General features: G+C 49.8%; 1 protein-coding gene, 1 non-coding gene and 1 pseudogene across 6 annotated transcripts in view; 1 reads left to right on the forward strand and 2 right to left on the reverse strand.

Moving 5' to 3' along the window:
* The window catches only part of RNF19B (ring finger protein 19B), a 24,647-nt gene extending 19,381 nt beyond the window's left edge, over positions 1–5,266 (reverse strand). For 2 of the 5 annotated variants that reach the window (XM_048221864.2, XM_048221862.2), the window contains exon 1: positions 4,494–5,261. In XM_048221864.2, coding sequence (XP_048077821.2) covers positions 4,494–5,125 — 632 coding nt within the window. In that variant the 5' untranslated portion in view covers positions 5,126–5,261. Of the gene's footprint in view, positions 1–4,493 lie in introns of all 5 variants that reach the window. The other 3 variants (XM_057305311.1, XM_048221865.2, XM_026516533.3) reach the window with 3 other exon arrangements.
* On the forward strand, positions 5,124–14,965 carry LOC113268205 (epidermal growth factor-like protein 7; annotated as a pseudogene).
* Positions 9,691–9,793, reverse strand: LOC113268652 (U6 spliceosomal RNA). The gene has a single exon (XR_003321187.3). It is a non-coding gene; the product is annotated as a U6 spliceosomal RNA (small nuclear RNA).
* Positions 14,966–20,924: the final 5,959 nt, after the last annotated feature.

A 20,924-nucleotide genomic window follows, 5' to 3' on the forward strand; every position in this document is an offset into this window, starting at 1 on the left:
CAATCTACTCAGAGCACAGATTCATTGTTTAATAAGGACGCTAACAGAAGACAGAGTAACTGTACAGAGTAAACTGTTAAAGGAGTTTAGAAAACTGCAAATAGGGAAAGTGTCAGTTAAAGATACAATAGAAAAAACAAAAACATGTTTCCTGTTGATTTAAGTTTGGGGAAATTACACCAGATTGAAGATTTACACTGTATATTAGCATTAGCAAAATTTACAGTGTATATTAGCAGGTTTAAAGGGTCTAAAAGCCTCAGAAATAAATTCTGTTCAATCCAATACTTCCCAAGCTTATTTGATCACAAAATGTCTTCTTTTCCAGTAATACCAAAATATACATTGGAAAATATTGATGTAAGTGAAAAATAGAAAATAAGATGAAAAGATGGTGGGAGACTGTAAAGGGGCTTAAATTATAAGGGTAGATCATATAAATAATTAGTTCTTAAAGACATAAAAAGTCATTTTATAGGTCAGATATGAACAGTCTGAAGCAGGGGAGTGATATAAAATGTTCCACTTTAGAATGATATATTAGCAAATATGGGAAAGATGTACGGAGCTGGACGCAGATGGGCAGGTGGGGGGTGGGGGATAGAGGGAAGAGTTGTGAAATAGAAGGTACAGAGCTAAATTAAGAGAAGACATCCAGATGAGCTATATCTCAATTTTTCAAATGTCATACCAGAGAGAGAGAGAGAGAGAGAGAGAGAGATAAAAGATGTAGGAAGGCTTCAGAGAGGAAAAATAAAATCCCCTTTTCACTGAGAAATTTGTCTTGCTCAAGAAGTTTGTTCTTCCCTCATAAATGTGTTAGAGATGAATGGAAGCTTCCTGTTTACAGGACGGTCCAGTCCAGTTGTCCAGGAAGGACAACGGCTGATACTACCTATTGGGGTCAGGTAGGAGGGGGGACTCTGCAGGAGGGAGAGCCAGCAATGAGAGGCTGGAGTGGTGGACCTGCACAAAGAATTTAGGTCAAGACAGCCTTATCTCCTATTCATCTGTACAGAAGATCTGCCCCTGCACACCAGGAAATTTTCTGTTGCCTCCTTTGCTTACCCCTCAGTCTTCTAGAGATTCTGAAAAGGTTTAAAGATTGGTAACAGGGTACTTGAGAGGAAAACATTATATATTTACATGATGTGGGGGTTTCTGAGAAGACTCATGCTTAAGCAGAGACTCTAAGGGGTATGTATCAACTGCACCATTTATTAGTTGTGAAACATTGAAGCCCACGCTTAAACTTCTCTGAACTGGTTTCTCTTTTAGAAAATAAGTTTACCACCACCATTCACCTGTATGAAACTAAAATTATTCCTGAATGAGCTTCTAGTCTGAAGATTATAAAGAACTATAAAAATGTCAGTTATTTGTATTTTGAGTTAATTTTATCTCATTGGAAAGTATGTTTTAAATATACTTGGTAATATTGTACTTATTAAACAGTAATGTAAATGTTGCCCCACTGAAATTGGTTCTCTTATTTATGAATAAAATAAGATCATATTCAAGTATGGGAAAATAAAAATTCAAGACTTTGCTCTACTCTAAAAATATTTTGTAAATAAATGATCTTTTAGTATATAGTGTTTTCATTATCATAATCACAGTGAAACTAATGACCAGAACTCTGTAAGACCACTTACATGCCCCCTTCAGCCTGCCAAATAAAATTCTTTTTTTTTTTTTTTAAGATTTTATTTATTTGAGAGAGAGGGAGCATGGGGAGGGGCAGAGGGAGACTGCAGACTCCCCACTGAGCAGGGAGCCCCACCCTGCCAAATAGATATACGTACACACACAGAGTGAAGGGAGGACTTGATAAATTTGGCAGCAAGAACTTGATCTGTGAGTAAAGATGGTCAGGTACAAGAAGAGATAACTAGGGATTACACTTACTGCTCATCCATGATTTTTACCAGACACAGAAGAATAGAACAGTCTGATTAAAACGAAACAAAACAAGCTGTTTTTCTCCTGGCACTAAAGAGAGGTGGCAAAACCACTGGCCACATCCCCAGGGAACTCAGATACGTGTTTGGGAAGTGACAGAATTTTAAAGTTACTCCCTGTTTATCTAACACCTCCAACTGCAGACCTCAAAACACTTTGCAAACATTAATTAAGCTTCTCAAGTCAGGAAAGGATTAGGCCTATTTCAGACAAAAAAAAAATAAATAAAGTAGATAAGAGGCTGTTTACAAAAAGAATCAGAAAAGAAACTAGATTCCAGATCCATGGCTCTCTCAAAGTTGTCCTTAGGCCACATTTGACAAAATGATACAAACAGTAGCATCCCCAACAATGCCAACAAGTGCATGCTTTTTAAAAAGAAAAGGTTGAGAGGAAAGAATATTGCCCTTGGTTGGAGTTAAGACCAGTTTTTCAAGCCTGGTTCCACCACCCACTAGCTATATGACCCTGAACAGTCACTCAATTTATTTAAATTTCAGTTTTCTCATCTGTAAAACTAAATCAAGTCCATCTTACAATGTTGTAAGGATCAAATTAAATTATGTACGTCTGGCACATGGATACTTGGAAGCCAGCTTGTTTTTTTTTTTTTTTTTTTTTCCGCAGACTTCACCTTCTTTAAACTCACAGATAACACATTAAAAAAATATATAAAATTTTTATAATGCTTTTAAATAATAGTAAAAAAAACTCTAGATGATACTAACCCAATACTTGGCTAAAATAAGAAATGGCCTTAATTCTTTATTAACTTTTATTAATAGTTTACAGTTGTCACCATAAAGATTATAAATTAATTCCTGTCCATTTTTATTGTTGTGAGCAAAGACAGTCATTGACTTTAGAGAAATAAAAACAAAAAGGGAGCTTTTCCAGAAGGATAATCAGCAATGCCACATTTCTCAGTTAAAATTCAAGGAAAGACATCTCAAAAAGGAGTTAATATACTATTCCAAAATTAACCATGCAATGTTCTAAGTAAATATTCCTTTGGTTCAGAAAATAGATCAATAGTATCTATAAAACCTATCATATATATTAGCCTCCTAAGGCCAGTGAGATCACAAGGCCACCAGATATAAGAGCCTACAAGGTTGTTTCCAACACTCATTAATTCAAAGTGAAAGTGATCTACCATAGACAAACACCATACCTTTGACCACAACACTTCAGAGTAATTTAGAAACCTCATCTCAGTGAGGTTAAATAACACAGCCATCTCTAAACAAGTCTGGCAGAACGGAAAGACGGAAGTTAATTTTTCTTACTCTCCTAGACATTCTCCAGACAGCTTCTTTTGAAGAGGACAAATAGTAGCATCATGGAAATCTTAAAACAGCCTTGGTATACAGGTTACAATTAAAAGCCCTTCTTAACTCCTTTGAAGCAAAGGCCCATGCAGCTTTTTTACTAGCATTACAGTCACACACTGCAAGGAGTCCCTAGCATCTTTTTGTCCCCAAAACATAACACAAGAATAAAATGATCTGCCCAAGGTCACAGAACTGGTAAATGGTACAGTCTGACTCCCAATCACTTAGATAAGCTCTTCTTTGCTGCATGCAACCATTCATGGGATGTACTGACAGTAACATTTTTTTTTTTTTTAAGTGGTGGGAGGGTGGTCTCCATTGAGTACTTTAGATAGTAAAATCTGGTGGTATTCTGTCTCTGCACATACTGCATATTTTCTCACTGACCTTAAAAATTCAGGATACATGGAGCCTTAAAAAGACTGTCGTCAAGAACTCAAGATCAGAGGGGCTGGGTAACACATTGTCTCCTACCGTGTCAGCCTCTGGGTATCCTTCTTCTCAGTGCCCCGTTGCTTCTCTGGACAAAGAAAGGGTCCGTCCCCTCCTCACCCTGCCCAAGGCAGCAGTGTAGGAACCACAGGGGACCTCCCAACAGCTTGGCACAGACGGCACACAATGCCCAGGGCGCCCCAGAGCTGCCGGTGAGCTGTCCTTTCCCCCTAGTGCCATTTCCATCACCTCCATCCCAACTTTCAGCAGCTATGGTCAGGAAGAACACACCTTCTCCGGCAATGCTGCTAAGTCTGCCCCTGACCAAAGGGACACACCCCTCCGAATGCCATGAGCCCCTCGGAATATTCTCATGCCTTCCTTTGGCAGTGACTCCCTCCCCGCCCTCATTAAGACATGGCCCCTACCTCTGGACAGAGGGGCGTGCACCCCACCTGAAAGCCTCTCCCTGCCTCCTGACTTGATGGACAGCTCCCTTCCCCTCGCCGACTGCTCAGCCCCCAGCTCAAGCCCTCGGGCAGGGCGGGTGGCGGGTGCCTTCCCCCGCTCGTCTGGGCTTGCCGACGGCGACCGGTTACCAACCCGCCAGCCCTCACCTCTCTCTCGGTGCTGGGACACACACACGCACACGCCGCACCGAGGACCGTCTCTCCGGGCCGGCCACACGTGGGGTGGGGTCCAGTCCCCCGACCCGGGGCCCCTCCGCCGCAGCCCCTGCCCCGGCGGCCACGCCCCCGCGCTCACCCGCAGTCCGGGGCCGGGCACCAGCGGCAGTCGGGGTCCGAGGCCAGGTAGCGGCGCAGCATGAACTCCTCGTACTTGTGCATGAGCGGCGGGTCGGCGAGCAGCAGGCGGATGTCGTGCGGGTTGAGTCGCTCGCTGCACTCGGGGCAGCTGATGGGCACCCGGCTCTCGCTGATCTCCAGGCGCAGGTAGTGGCGAAGGCAGTCTCGGCACGAGCGGTGCGGACAGCTGAGGAGGCGCGGGGCCCGCTCGGGCGGCAGCCGCACCAGGCACAGCGGGCACTCCACCTCCTCCGGGCCGGGGCCGCCGCCCTCCGCCGCCTCCTCATCGTCGAACCCGGGCCCGGCCCCCGCCGCGGCCTCCGCCTCCGCCTCGGTGGCGGGCTCGGTGGGCAGCGCCTCGGGCGGCGGGGCCTGGGCCGCGGCCGGGACCGGGGCGGGCGGCGGCGGCGCTGCCGGGGGCGGCGGCTCGGCCTGCGGCTTGGCCCGGGCGCGGCGGCCGCGGGCCGAGGCGGAGAAGACGCTGTGGAAGGTGAGGCGCCGGCGCCGGCCGCCGCTGCGGCACTTGGGGTCGGGCGCGGCCGCGTGTAGAGATGTAGAGCGCGGCGACTCGGAGTCCTTCTCAGAGCCCATGGCCCCCAGAGGCCGAGGAGCGAGGGGCGCCCAGCGCCTCCACAGCTCCCGCCTCAGCGCCCCCTCAACCGGCGCCGCGACCGCCGCTGCCTCAGCCGCCCTCCCCGAGATAGAAGCCGAGCGGCCGCGTCGAAGTGGTTATAAAGCCTCCGCCCCTCGCGCCGCTGCCCACTGCGCAGACGCTTCGCTGAGATACCTCACAACCCTCACCGCTCCCCACCCCGCGCGGAAGGGGGGGGTGCTGGGCGGGGCCGAGCGGGGTGGGGCCGGGCGTGCTGGGGCGGAGCTCCGCCTCCTCCTGGTCACGGGGTTCCAGGGCAGCCATTTTGAGGAGGCGCTAATCCAACTGCTTTTCTTGGCCCCCTCCCCCAATTCCGTCAGCCCGAGCGCTTGCATCTCCGAGGTGCAGTTTTCGGTTTGCCTTTCCTCACGGATAGGCTGATTGCCCCTTATAGCAAATGATACGGAGGTTACTTCAGCTGTAGAACATAGGCGAGGAGAGATCACATGGTGATTCCCAACTGGTCCACCTTCCAACACTTCTGCTGTTGAAGTTAACAGCATTAATTAATAAAGAATATAGTCATTCATTAAGTATCTACAAAGTGGAGGCATTACTAGATAAGACAGACAGGACCTCCTATCTGCAAGGGATTTACAGAATAAAGCCCAAATTCCTTCATCTAGCATTCCGTGCTATGAGCTAATAAACTGTATTGCCAGGCCTACTGCCCCCCACAACCCCACCATCCTGGTAGCTTGGCTATTTCAAATTTGTGGAAGGAGGCCGAGCACCCTTTTTTCCTCTGGAAGTGTCTTTCTTGTGCTCTAGGCAGGCTCCCTGATGGGAGGCAAGGGTGCAGCTACAACAGCAACAGAAATGGTCCATTAGGGTTAGGTTCAGTAGCACATAGCCAAAGAAAAAAAGTTACAATAGAAATTTCTTTCTTTCTTTCCTTCTTTTTTTAAGATTTTATTTATTTATTTGACAGAGAGAGCACAAGTAGGGGGAGCAGATATGGGGCTCAATCCCAGGACCCTGGGATCATGACCCCAGCCCAAGGCAGCCGCTTAACTGACTGAGCCACTCAGGCACCTGGAAATTTATTTCTCTCTTCACAAAAAAGAAGTCCAGAGGTAGGCAGTCCAGGCCTGCTCTGCTACACTCAGCACTTGGTTTCCAATCTTAAGGTTACCTCATTATGTTCCACCTTTGGAAATAGGGAGGAGAAAGGGGGAAAGTGCACCCTTTTCTTTTTAAGAGATTGCCTTGGAAGTCCCACACATTTTTGCTTACATCTCATCAGCCGAAACATCGTCCCATGGCTATACCAAGAAATATAGTCTTTTAACTAGACACAACGTGCCCAGCTAAAAACAGGGCTCTGTGATTAATAGAGAGTGGTAGAGTGAATAGTGGAAGGTACCAGGTGTCTTTCTCAGGGGTGGCATGTAAAACTATGAGAAAGGTCCCCAGGAATAAGCCGTGAGAAACTTCAAACTTTTGAGGTGAAACAGTGGAAGAGGAGCCAGCAAAGGGAACTAAGAAACAGGGGCTGTGAGAGGAGAAAACCCAGGCAGGTGTGATGTCACAGACACCAAGATAAAATGTTTCCGGGGGGAGTGGTCAGTTGTGACAAATGCTGCTGAGAAATCAGGAAAGAATAGAGAAGTGACCACTGGATATGGCAAAACCATAAGGAGGGGGAATGTTCTCCTCAAAGAAGGAGGTTTGATACTGGATGGCTAAAACAATTAATTTCTATCTATTGGTCAGAATAGGCAAGGCTTTGCTGTGGTAACAAACAGCCCAAATAGCTCAATGGCTTACATAACAATGGTCTATTTTTTCTCACCCAAGCAACGCCTGATACGGATCAAGGCACTTGTGAAGATACATATCCTCTGCTCCACTGGGTAACTCAGAGGTCCAGGCTCTTCCATCCTCACCTCCACACCCTCCACACAAGGCTTTCAGGATAGCCTCTATAAGGGAAAGGTTGCTGGAAGGTTGCACACTGACAATTAAATACTCCAGCCTGGTAATGGCACTCATTACTTCCCTTCAGACTATTACCTGGAATTTGTCATACGAGCCGAATCGACCTGCAAGGGAGGCAGGGGATTGTAGAGGGGAGCCATGGACTAGTTAGTAAGCAATATGATCAAAGCCACAGTTCCCTGTCGTTATTTTTTACTCTATCCTTAGTGCCAAATGTCCTGATCAGCTGCAGGGCCCCCTTCGAGAAGGTGTGTGCCCAGAGTGGGGACGAAGGGTGGAGGAGAGGGCTGCCTTGTTCCTTGGGTCAGATTGTGTTGAAGGAGATGGGGACCCCTGATTCCAGGCAGGCCCAGATGGCTTTTAGGTGCTTCTCCCTGCGCAGCTGTCAGAATCCAAGCTTGCTGAAAAGCTCAACACGCTGAATGTTTGCTTGTCTTGGCACTGGCACCCAAACAAACTGCCTCAGCTCAAAGCTGCCACCGTCAGTGATTTGGCAGAAAGCTGATTTCTCATAAATGCCACTGAACTTCGCAATGGCCCCATTGCTACTGGGTTTTCTTCCCTCCTGGATCCATCACCCTTGAATCGAGGGACTAAAGCAATTCCTCCCACGTTGTTTTTTTTTTTTCCATGTCCCCACTTGGTAGAAACTGAGTAGTGACTCAGGGAGATGGCATGAGAGAAAGAAGGATTCTTACTCATCTATTCACCCGTTCAGTAAACATTTGGGATACTTTGTGCTAGGCTGTTTGTCAGACACAAGGGTCATGGAGATGAACAACGTAGCCTGATGAGGGTTACAGACAAGTAAGCAGGTCATTGGGATACTAGATGACAAAGACATGTACAAAAAGGAAGGCACGTACGGAGGAAGGCGTGGCAAGCCTTGTGGTCAGGGATGGCTTTCTGAGGAAGAGCCCTTTGAGCTGGGTCTCCAAGGATGAGTAGGAGTTGACACTTGTAAGTAGGGGAAGGGACAGAGGGAGCCCGGAGGAGAGGCCCAGGAGGAGACACAGGACTGGTCTGAGGAAGTGTGGGCAGCAGGGTGTGACAGGAGTAGAGAATGTCTGAAAGGATGTGAGAGAGAAGAAAGAATGGAAGGTTTTTGTGTTAGGACTCCAGCAGATGCGAGGAAAAGGAGCCCAACATGAACTAGCCTATGCCAAAAGAGTATGTTTTTTGGCTCATGCAACCCTTGGAGACAAGTACTACAGCACCTGGGCCCAAGGACCAGCTACACCTGGGAGCCACCTGCCCTCCTCCAGCTTTCAACTTTGCTTGTCTGCCTGGCAGCTCTTCGTCCTCCTTCCCCTACTTCTTCTTCTTTGAATTGTGGTAAAGCGTACATTACATAAAATACCATTGTAACCAATCTGAAGTGTGTGATTCAGTGACATTAAGTAGATTCACATTGTTTGTGCAACTTTCACCACCATCCCTCTCCAGAACTTCTTTCTCTCTCAGACTGAAACCCTGTACCTATGAAACAATAGCCCTCTCTGCTCCCTACTTTTGGTTTTTCAGACCACTTGCCTCTCCAGGCTGGAACTGTGCCCAACAGCAATCCCCAGCTCACGCCTCCTAGCTTCCTCACCAGAGAGATGAGAAATTCTCTTCCCTTTGTTCCAAATCCCCCAAATCCTTCAGGAAGATTCTGATTGACCAGGCTTGGTCACATGCTGACTCACACCCTTAATCAGGGGGAAGGGGGTGTCAAAATTGATAGATCCCACCTGGACCATATGGTTGGACCAGGAGAGGAGCAATTCTTGTGTTTCCAGAAGAAGGGAGGGGCCAAACATGACCAAGTGAAATACGAACCCTTCACCAGAGATAGGTTGGGGCCAGGTCACCAGAAGCCTTGAGCACCAGGACCTCAGCTTTTATTCTGTTGGGTACTGGGGCACTGTAGGAACCAAGCTGGTCTGCAAAATCTGCTCTTTCTTTACTTGAGGCTCTATTTTTGAGCTTTCTCTTGCCTTTCAAGGTTGCTCTGAAAACTAATTTCAATCAGATGTCACCTGAATACTGACTGGGCCCCAGCTCCTTCCCCTGGCCTCAGAAGTGACCTCTACCTCTTATGACCCCTACTCTTGTCCTCTGGATCAAGAGTGGTGAATGTCACAAGTCGAATCTGGGTCACCTCCTGTCTCTGGGTTTCCTAGCCCTCCCTTCTCCCCACCTGCTTCAGTGAATGGCCTCCCCATTCACCTGGAAGTTCTCCTGCCCCTGACCTGCCCTCCAACCCCCACATCCAAGTCCAGTTTACCTCTCAAGTGCTTACAGAACCTTACCCGGCTACAGGCCTTGTTATGTCTCTTGCCTGGACTCTGGCCCCAGCTCCTCAATTGCTCTCTTTTGTGATGCCACCAGCTCATGTCAATGCCTTCTACAGTTCCCACTGTCAGCCCCATCTCCTTCCATGCCTCTTAGAATAGAGCCACTTGGCCTTTTCTTTTTTTTTTTTTTTTAAAGTAATCTCTACACCCAACACGGGGATTGAATTCATGACCCCAAGATCAAAAGTCACATGCTCTACCAACTGAGCCAGCCACGCGCCCCCTAAAAAATGGAACACTTTACAAATTTGCATGTCATCCTTGCGCAGGGGTCATGCTAATCTTCTCTGTATTGTTCCAATTTCAGTGTATGTGCTGCCAAAGCGGGCATGCGGGCACCACTGGGCCTTCTTGATGTTATCTAAACATGCCCCAAATTACCAAGTTTCGTCTCCTTTGCAAATGCTGGTCCCTCTGCCTGTTATGCCTTTCCTATCTCCCTTCACTTGGCGTAATCACATGCATACTTCCAAGCTCATTTCCATAGTCCCACCCCCCTTCCTCCAGTTAGCCCCGCACCCTCCCACCTTTGTGTCTCCAGGGCACAATGGGGATAACTCTAGTGTCACATCTATTACTAGGATGACCACATAATTTACTGTGCAAACCAGGACACTTCTGAGAATGAAAGCAACTGCTATGATTAATTGCCCTGGTTCAACAGGTGTCAGCTGCCCTGTTCTGGGCAAAGTAGGAGACATGGTCACCCACCTACGCCCAGCACCATTGTACACCCTGGCACTTAGTGATTTCATTTATCTTGTTCGTATCTCTCAGCCCTTTTAGACAGCACTGTTATCTCCCGTTTTTAAGATGAAAAGATGGAGCCTCAGAGAGGGAAGAGACTTGTGGTCATCCAGCCAGAAGGAGGCAAAGCCGGCCTGGGAAGCCAGATCATTCGATTCTAAACTCTGGACTCATCTGACTCTAGAGTCATTGTATACTCCCACACTTGACCCTCTCATACCAGAGTCTTATTGTCTAGGTTGGTCTTGTGTGATCCCTCCAGATGAGGGAGGAAGGTAGTAGAAATGGTGTCTTACTCATCTTGTGCACCAGCCCCGCTCAGGGCATGTTTGTTACCTAGATGACCTCTTGAGGATAGAACTGTGGGTCTCATCTTAACATCTGTGTCCCCCTCCACACCTAGTACCTAGCACAGGACTCGCCATGCATCTATTCACTTAAGAAACATTTATCAAGCACCTACTGTGTGCCAGTACTGTGTTGGTGATACAATGATGAGCAAAAAGACGAGGTCCTGGTTCTCATGGAGCCTACGGTACAAAAAAGATCACAAATATACAGGTGCCAATCGGGATAAATGCTGAGGGAAAATACTAGATATTGAGGTTTAAGAAATATTGTGGAGGTAAATTTAATAGGTTTCAGTCATAGATTTGATGGGGGACAGCAAGACGGACATGGCTATCAGATTTTTTCCACAATGGTGTTTGAATCTTCCCCGCTTCCAGCCAGGTTAACTGATGTGCCCAAAGCTGCAAGATCCTGGCAAGTAACAGAAACCTGCTTCAGCCAGTCCTGACAAAGCTGGCCTTCAGGTAGCGCGGTAGGAAGGGGGACAGATGGCGCAAGGCAGGAGAGAAGCGGAGAAGGGATGTGTTCACGGAGACAATGATCAGACCTCAGCTGCAGTGAGGATCGCGGCGAGAAGCCAGGCACCTGGCAGCGTTTTACAGGGCAGGGGGAGCTCGGCCCCCGCCCTACCCTGCCCTGCGCTGGGCCAGAGCATCCCCTCCGAGGGGAACGCGGGAGGGGCTGCTCCAGGCCTGGAAACCCGAGCAGCCGGGCAGGAGCAGCTGCGGGACCACCAATCGGGCTGCGCCTGGTGGCGGCGCCACGTGACCGGCCTCCTTCCCCACCCCCTTTTCCGGCCTTCCAGGGAAGACGGGCATCCCCGCCACCCTGCCGCCCCCGCCCCTCGCGTGCCGCAGAGGCGCGGGAGGGCTCAGAGGCGAGGGGCCGGGGATTCCGCCGCAGTCTGCAGCGGCGTGGGGGTGGGGAAGGGGAGGAGGCGAGCACTTTGCAGCCGCAGCGCCTGCAAGTGTTTTCCGTCAAGGTCAAGCGTACCCATCCATTCCTGGGCAACGCAGTCTCTGGAATCCCTCCCTTGCCACCCCCCCCCCGCCCCCGGGCATTCCCACCGCCGCTGTCACGCGCCTGGCCGCAGCATCCCTGGCTCTCCTGGACCACTGCCTTAGCCCCTCGCTGGGCTTTCTGCGGGGATAGCCGGGGGGGGGGGGGGGGGGGCGGATGGGAGGGTTACAATCCATCCTGCCCACGAGCTTCCCAGCTTTTGTCCTACGCACACCTCATGCGGTGCCCCTGCTATGAACCCCACACTGGCTCCCGGTGTCCTGTAAGAGAGCATTAAGGCCCTTCAGAACCAAGCCCCAGCTTAACCCTTTCCAGCCCCACTGCCCCCTCGCACCAGAGACCCAGTCCCTCGGGACCCTTTGCCTTTCCAGGAACAGTCACCGCTTGCATGCTTAAGTGACTGCTGTTGCTGTATTTTCTGCCTAGTGTGCCCTTTGCGAACCTAGCAAATTCATAGACCCAATCTGATTGCAATAATGCAGTGGAGGGTGGAGACCGTCCAGAAACGCCCTTTAGCAAAGGTCACAAAGTTGGAAGCGTGCAGGGATCAAGCAGAAGAAATAAGGCCATTGGGTGAGGGCATAAGAAAACCCTGTCTTAAAGGGCAGGGACCCTGCTCTCCATTCAGGCCACCATGCTCCTTGGGGGGAATGTCAGATGATGCCAGATATTATGAGTTGACAAGAAAAGGCACAAATCCAGATTTTCATGTGTAATCTCTCAATTTTTAAATGTTGATTTGATTTTTTTAAAAACATCCCTGCGGACCAGATCCCTAGATCCTCAGCGCGTGACCTCCTGTCCTAGGGAAGAGAATGTCTTTCTTTGGAAAAATACTTTGAAAAGCTGTTGAAGGTGAAGGTTTGCTCTTGAAGCTCTGAGGGGCAGCTGCTGTGGAGGCAACAAGGAAGCAGACTAGGATTTGAATTTGTTCCTATAACGACACGGGGTGTTTTAAGCTACCAAGCGCTCAAGAGAATCTACCAGAAAACTGGAGGACTGGGTTTGGGAAATGGGCAGGAAACCGAGGGTGGGGAGTATGGGGGAGGCGTGTTGGCAGCCAGCCAGCCAGCCAGAATCACCCACCCACCAGCATCAACTACCAGGAATGATAGCAAATATTTCCTCCCATCCTTGTGGGGGCTTCCTGAAGGCCGAGGAGCGCCCTGTAGAGCTTTACTTATGGGGTGGGGTCGGTGGGTGAGGGGGAGATAGGAGGGGAAGCCAACTACCGCCACCCAGCCCCTCACCCCCAACCTCTAAGGCTTCACACAGCGGGCTCATGCCTGGAATGGAAATTGGAGAGCTCCTTAGGTAGAAAGAATTGGAGACAATAGCCAAACTATGGCAACCGTCCCAAGGCTAAGGGGCTGGGGACAATGGGGAGGGAAGCAGAAGAGCAGGCTGAGGCCATCTTGGGAACCAGGTTACGTTTAGTTCACCCTGAGGTTTTTTTGTAGCTATGATGTGATCCCCTTCCCTGTCTCCCATCCCTGGAAACCGTAAATAAAAGTCTCAGATACTCACTAAGGCTACCTTGACTGGGGTGTTTGTGGAACTAGTGGAAGGGGCCAAGTTTTACATGGATTTTTGTGTAGCGTTGACCAAAGACAGTACAGGTCGAAGCCCGAGCTGGATCGGAGAAATCAAATCACCCGGGGATTTGCAGTCATCTTGGAGAGGGTTTTGCTGTAGGTACTTGGGCTCATCCTGTGAAGATGTCAGGGGGTCAGGAGGCCCCTGGCTGACATCTAGGTGACAATAACGAAGAGCCAGCTACTTGTGCCAGACGCTATGCCACATAAATACATTATCTCTGTTTTCCCTGCAGTGATTGACTGAGAGCGTGACACTGTCTCCTATGAGACTATCATCTTAGTTCCCATTTTACAGATGAAGAAATTAAGGCCCAGAGAAGTGAAGGAACTTGACCAAAGCCGTAGAGATAGAAAAAGTGAACTGGACCTGCGTGCCAGCCGATCGCCCCCCTGCAAAAGAAATTGTTTACATGTCTGCACTTACCATGCACACAGTGGGTGCTGGTATATGTTACATCAATTCCTCGAAGGAAGCCCAAAAGCAGTGCCCTCAAGTCTCAGATCTCTGTGCCCTTGGGCAAGTCATACACCCTCTCTAGGCCCAGGTTCCATCTGTGGAATGGGAATTATAATATAGACCTCAGAACTCTGGTGGGATTTCCATGAGACCAAGTCATAGAATTTCTGTAACTTGCCATACAATCAGCAGCTGTTGGTGCTGCGAAAGATGATGATGACGGTGGGGACTGAGGAAGGAGCAGGGAAGGAAACCAGGATCTGGAAATACCAGCACTGTATCAACTCAGACGGGAAATTCTCAGGAGGCCCCACCAGTTTGCAGTTTCTAAGACTACCGTGTCTTTATTCGTTCGTCATTGCTGGAACACCAACTATGTGCCAGTGCTCGATCTCATTTCATTAAAAACTCTGTTTCAGTGTGCTCCCGGCTCCGGTGGCCATCCTGAGGACCAGGCCATCTTCCCCGCAGACACGGGCCGTGTGCGAGTCCAGGGAGCTGCTCCTGGTGTGGCCTGCTCCTGTCTACTGGCCTGGCTGCACGGTGTGTGCCATCGGGGCTCCCAGGGCCTCTGAGTCTGAGTCTTTCATGCAGCAGATGTACCAACCCTTCCTCACCATCTGTGATGGTACCGAGCCTGCAGCACCTACCGCACCATCCACAGGACTGCCTACCGCCACAGCCCCGGGCCGGCCTCCCCCAGGCTTCGCTCCGCCAGCTGCCCAGGCTGGAAGAGGACCAGCAGGCTCCCCAGGGCCTGTGGAGCAGCAATACGCCAGCCACCATGCCAGAATGGAGGGAGCTCTGTCCAGCCAGGCCGCTGTCACCACCCTGCAGGATGGTGGACGAATGCCGTGCTGGAGGGGGGGACCTGTCCCCCGCACTGCGTCAACACCACGGGTTCCAGGGTCGGGAAGGACACAGCCCATCCGCAGACGCTGTGCTCTGCCTGCCCAAGTAAAGGACTCCCAGGGTAGCCCCAAACCCCATGACAGGAACGGACGGTGCGGTAGAAGAGGTGGTGCAGAGGCTTCAGTCAAGACCGGATGTGCTGGAGCAGAAGCCGCAGCGGGTGCCGGCCCCACTGCACAGTCGGGCCTCGAGGGGCCCGGAGCGCAGGCTGCCTGACCCCAGCAGCCTCCTGGCTGGCTCCTTCCAGCAGCTGGACTGCATCGACTCTCTGGGAGAGTAGATCTCCTTCCTAGGGGAGCAGCTGGGGTTGTGTTCCTGCGAGAAGGAGCCGTGACAGGCCTGGCCCAGGTCCCTGGCTCTGGCTACTGAGAGCCCGTGCCCATTGTGCTGGCTGGCACCGCTGCACCCCCACCAGTGGGCCTATGGCTGGGGGAAGGGACGAGAGTCCTGCTCGCTGGGCAGCGTGTTGGGGGACACCTCTGATCTGTGTCAGAATAAAATGAGGGTTCAGGGTGGGGGAAAAAAGCTCTGTTTCATAATGAACAGATACTCAATGAGTTTCATTTTACAAGTGAGAAAATGAGGTTAGAGAGATGATGCGACTTCCCCAAAGAGAACATAGCTGGAAAGTGGCAGAGGCAGAATTTGAACTTGGATCTGGCTAGCTCCAAAACCTTGTTCTTTCTGCTTTCTAGTCAGTCTTTCATCCGTTCACCAGAACGTTTATCAAGCATTGACCAAGTGCCAGGCTTTCTGCAGGGACAGTGGGTACAAGACCCAGACAGTCTGAAAGAAGTTTCCAGGTCAAGCTGGGGAGGCAGACAGCTCAGTGGACACTCACAATTCAGCATGACAAGCTCTCTGCCAGGGGCCGGGGGGGGGGGGGGCGGGAAGCGTGGTGATAGAAGAGGGGCTGTTGCCTTAGACTCGCCTTTCTCTTTGGCCCGTGGACCCCTGAGGCACATCTCAAACTTGTCAAGTGGTCTCCAAGTCCCCTGCTCTAAAGAGAGGAGGAGACACACCTTTATCCCTCCTTTCTGAGTAGAGGGGATTGTTGCAGTGGAACAGACAATAATCAATAATCCTCTCCAAAAGAAATCCCTTCCAGCCAGCCTCTCCTCTGTCTCTGTGTCTCTATCTGTGTCTATCTAACACACACACACTCCATGATGACAAGAGGTGGGTGATGGGTTAATGAGGGTAGAACCAGTTTCTCCATGCTTCGGCATGCCCTGCCTGGGTGGCCCTTGGCATTTGTTCCTGTCCTCTAGAGGCAAAATGACAGGACGCTTGCATTTAACACCCTGGGACACATGCATTAAAAAGAAATCAGGAAGGGGCACCTGGGTGGCTCCGTCGGTTAAGCATCCAACTCGATTTCAGCTCAGGTCTTGATCTCAGGGTCATGAGTTCAAGCCCCGAGATGGGCTCCACGCTGGGGAGCCTACTTTAAAAAAAAAAAAAAAATCAGGAAGGAAAATCACCCAACCATCAATAGTAATTATCTCTGGGTAAAGTAACATGTAATCTCTATTTTCTTCTTTTTACTTAATTTTTTTCTTTTCTTTTTTTTCTTTTTTTACAGGGCAACTGGATGGCTCAGTTGGTTGAGTGTCCCACTCTTGATGTCCACTCAGGTCATGATCTCAGGGTCGTGGGATCAAGCCCGCTGTCGGGTTCTGTGCTCAGCACAGTCTGCTTGTCCCTCTCCCTCTGCTCCTCCCCCAGCTTGTGCTCTCTCTCTTTCTCAAATAAATAAATAAATACATAAAATCTTAATTTTTTTTTACCATGGACTTACTATTTTTGTAATCAGTAAAAATATAAATGAAATCATCTTCTATTTTAACAATTATGTGTGGCCTCTCACATAATTAGGTGTGGGAGGGGGTCTATTAGAAGCAACCTCACAAGAGGCTTTGCCCTGAGCGCAGCTGGAACTGGACAGGAGGACATCACAGAGGGGAGAGGAGAGGAAGTGAGAGGTCATCGAGGATTAAAAACAAGAGCCACTGTTCCTGAGAGTTTGCTGTGAGCCTCGGTTCTTCCCAGCCCTTGATGTGCATATCTCATTTAACCCTCAAAGCCAGATTAGGAGATAAACTATTATTTCACAGCTGAGGAAACCAAGGATCCATTTTATAGAACCCTCCCAGTGGCACAGAGCTTCTGTATTCCCAGCTCTTCACACACAAACACACACACACACACACACACACACACACACACACACACACTAGTACTGTGCAGAGAAGCAGGTGAAGTGAAGATCATCGTCCCATTTTCCAGGCGAGAAAATCAAGGCCAGAGAGGGGACTTGCTCAGTGTAGTCAGCTGAGAAGTGGGGGCACTCCTTCTAGAATCCAGGCCTCCTTTCTCTTTTCTGGCAGTCCTCCTCCTTCTGCTACCTTCTGCCAATTGCGGAGGCTTCCTTCTGGAAACAAATGACTCAAGGTAAATTGCTGACTGGACTTCCCCTTTCGGAAAACACAGGAAGTCTGTGTTGTTTGTAATTGTGGGAGAACAATTTCGGGTTTGTTGCAAAGTGGGTGGGGCCACATAGAGGATAGGGTCCTGCAGGGGCAGGGCTCCCTGCAGCCTGGGCTGGCTAGAGATGCCCCCATTTTTCCCAAGGGTCATGTGAGTGTGTCTGCCAGAGTTGCCTGAAGCTCCATCCCAAAAAGCTGAGTTAACTATTATGGAATTTAGGGGCGCCTGGGTGGTGCAGTCGTTAAGCGTCTGCCTTTGGCTCAGGGCGTGATCCTGGCGTTCTGGGATTGAGTCCCACATCAGGCTCCCCCGCTAGGAGCCTGCTTCTTCCTCTCCCACTCCCCCTGCTTGTGTTCCCTCTCTCGCTGGCTGTCTCTCTCTGTCAAATAAATAAATAAAATCTTTAAAAAAAAAACTATTATGGAATTTAGAAAAATGAGCCCAGGAGGAGGGGGGCTCAATAATAATAATAATAATAATAATAATAATAATAATAATAATGGTGATGATGATGATAGCTCACGTTTATGGTACATTAACCTTTGCACCAGGCACTCTTCTAAGTGGCTGACACACACGAATTCATTTGAGCCTCATAACAGCCCTAGAAAGAAGATTCTATAGCTTTGGAGCCAAAAAAAATTGGATTCAAATCACAGCCATGCTGCGTCCCAGTTGTGGGACCTTGGGGAATGTCTTCATATTCATTCGACAAACAGTTTTGAGCACCTACACTCCCCACACTATGTGCCACATACCGTTCAGCGAACAGAACAAGGATCCCTGCTCTCCTAGCGCTCAGATCCTACAAGGGGAAGCAGACAAACTCTAACCACAGTAGGTTTTGTTAGAAGGTATAAGGCTAAGCTGGGTAAGGATAAGGAGTGCTGAGGGGTGTAGGGGTGAAGGGGGGATCCAAGCTTAAACAGTGGTGTCAGGGAAAGCCTCACCAAGAAGGCGATATTGATGAAAGCCCTAAGGAGTTGAGGGAGTTAGCCACGGAGATAACCGGGGAAGTCGTTGCCAAGCAGGAGCCGGGGCAGAGGCCAGTATGGCTGGAACAGAAGGGGCCAGGGAGAGCGTCCTCATACCCCCAACAACACTCCAGTCGTTCTTTCTCATACCATGCTGTCGGCGTCCTTCGCCTCTCTTCTCATATTTGTGATTGTTTTACTTACTTGGGTGCTTGCCTATTTCTTGTTTGTTTCCTCACAGCGCTAGGCTCCTTATAAACAGAAGTCATGTTAGTCTTGTTCAGTGCTCATCACAGAGGACCTAGGAAGCGCTTAGTACTAGTGGAATTAATGGATTAAATCCATTCATCCATCCATCTAGTCATATTTAGGATAGAAGCTTCCCATCACGTATGACACTATTTCTCAGGGCACCTCATTTGGAGTCCCAGTTCAGAGTATCAGGAACAGAGGTCGTAGTTAAGAACATAGGCTCTGGAGCCAGACTGCATGGATGGTCCAGGTTTCATTACTTACTAGCTTTTTGATCTCAGGTAAGTTGGGGGGGGGGGAAACCTCTCTGTGCCTCAATTTCCAAACCTGGAAACTGGCATCATAATACTATCTGTCTCCAAGACTTGTAAGCATTCGAATCCGTGACAGGTGGATAGTGCTTATACATGTATTGGCTATTGGTGTTTTCCCCATGTAGCTGAGCCACGGGAGCCAGGACTCTAACTTCTTTCGTCCTGTGCCAGATCCCCAAAGGGACCTCCGAAGGCCGAGGGGTGCTCGTAGCGCGTCTGTGGTGCATGCTGCCATATCCGCGCTGTGTGCTGGCTGCTGGGGTGCTCTAGCCGTCTCTATTGGGTAGCATTCTGGGGAGATTGTTCCTTGCTGGACAGCCTCCCACAGTGATTCTCTGGCCCTTTTCTGCTAGACAATCTAGAGTGGACTCTTGGTCACAGCTGAGAAAGTTAACTGATGAAGATATCAATACTGAGTACCTACTTCTATGCCCTGCACTTTACATTTATTATTTCATTCACTCCTTATACAGACCTGAGAGGTAGTTACTAATAACCCTCTTTTGCAGATGAGAGAACCAACTCAGAGAGGTGAAGTGACTTGACTAAGGTCGCATAGCCAATGAGTGGCAGAGCCAGGGCTCGAGCTCACGTGTGGCTCCCCATTGCTCTCTGTCCGCATTGCTCTGGCAGGATTTTCCCCTCCAGCACTTGCTGCTGTCTGGGAAGACAGCCCACAGCTCAGCTCTGCCTAGACAGAAGAAATCATGGGAGTCTCTCCCTAAGCCAGAAAGATTGACAGGTCTGGGCTGCCTGGGAGGAGCTCCGGCATCGGGAGGGGAACTGACTGTTCCTTGCCTGGGTCAGTATTTCAACAGGAGAAGCCCTCCTCCCTGTAAGCCAGAGACATTTTCACTCTGAGGTCTGAGCCCGACTGTCACTGGGTGGCCTGATTCCTGTGGAAATGTGGAGATGGGAAACATCTGGGGCTGCTGCGGTTGCCAGGCAACACCCAGCTCCTCACTCACTTGACAGAGTCAAGGAGGCTGCCTGGATGCTGTCAGAGATTGGATCTGGTGCCCAGAGACCTTGATTCTGGTTCCAATTTGCAATGTGGTCTTGGGCAAGTCCCTGAACCTTTCTGGGACTCAGTTTCCCACCCCTTGTTTAAAGAGCGGTCAGACCGTGTAAGCCACAAGATGAGTAGACACTAGATAGTTGGAATCAGAGTGATGGTAGGGCAGGGCCAGAGTCTCAGGGGCTGGTCATGGGTGAGAGCAGACTCGGTTTTCCTTCTGTCTGTCTTGCACTAGCCTATCCTGGCCCTGGTTACCAGCTAAGGGCAAGGGACATTGCCTTTCTCACCCCAAGCTAATTCAGGCCACCCAGGCTCCATGCCAGGTCCAGTCTTGCAGCTCAGTCTGGGAACCATCTTTGGACCCACAAGGTCGGCAGCTACCTCCTACCTGGCATGGGGGGGTTTCCTGAGCTCCTGCCCAAAAGGAAGTTATCCAGCTCTGGGTGTTTCCCTGAATACCTGTCAGAGGACCTTCTGATGCTGTTTGCAGAGATTGCACTGATGGTAAGCCCTGGGTGGTGTGTTGTGCAGGCATCAGCAGAGTTAACACGTCCCATTTCACACCCACTACAAAAAATGACAGGGGTTGCCATTTGCTGGGCTCGGCCCAGCAACACGTGCTTTGTGTCCGTGATCTCATTTAATCCTCATACAATCCAGAGGGATGGGAACACAGGCCCGTGTTTTACAGATGAAGAAATGGAGCTTCTTCAGAGAGGTGAAATGACTTGCCCAAGGTCCCAGGCCATGACGGAGTCAGGACTCACACTCAGAGCTGGTGCCACAGTCTGGGGGTTCAAACCACTATAGGGTGCTATTCATGCACGGTCCCAGAGGGACTGTGTCAGAGCTGGAAGGGCTCAATCTGCCCCCAGTCCCCACTTCACAGATGGAAAAATCAAGGCCCAGAGAGAAGTGACTGGCTCCAGGTCACCATAGCTTGCCAGCGTCAGAGCTGATTCTAGGACCACTTCCAATAAGCCTCACCACAACCTTCCAGAAAACAGAACGTGCCCCAGCATGAACAAGAAATCCTGTCTTAAGAAATCTCCAGTATTTCCTAGGAAGTGCAACAGTGCCTAGGGTTTGCAGACAGAGATGTCCTAGAGGTCTCAGAGCTGGGGCTGGAGTCCCAGTCCTCTTCTAGGCAGCAAGGGGGCTGTGGGTGTCACTCTCTGGGGCCTACAGAGAAGGCATCATCTCTAACCATTTGTGTAGGCCGTTTGTGTGCCCAGAATATTCTACTTCTCAGCTGCTCTGGCTGATTAATGCCCACCTGTCCTTCAGGTGTTGGTTCAATGTAACTTCCTCTGGGAAGGCCTCTG

Source organism: Ursus arctos, unplaced genomic scaffold (assembly GCF_023065955.2).
Source record: "Ursus arctos isolate Adak ecotype North America unplaced genomic scaffold, UrsArc2.0 scaffold_32, whole genome shotgun sequence".
In the NCBI taxonomy this organism is placed as follows: Eukaryota; Metazoa; Chordata; class Mammalia; order Carnivora; family Ursidae; genus Ursus; species Ursus arctos.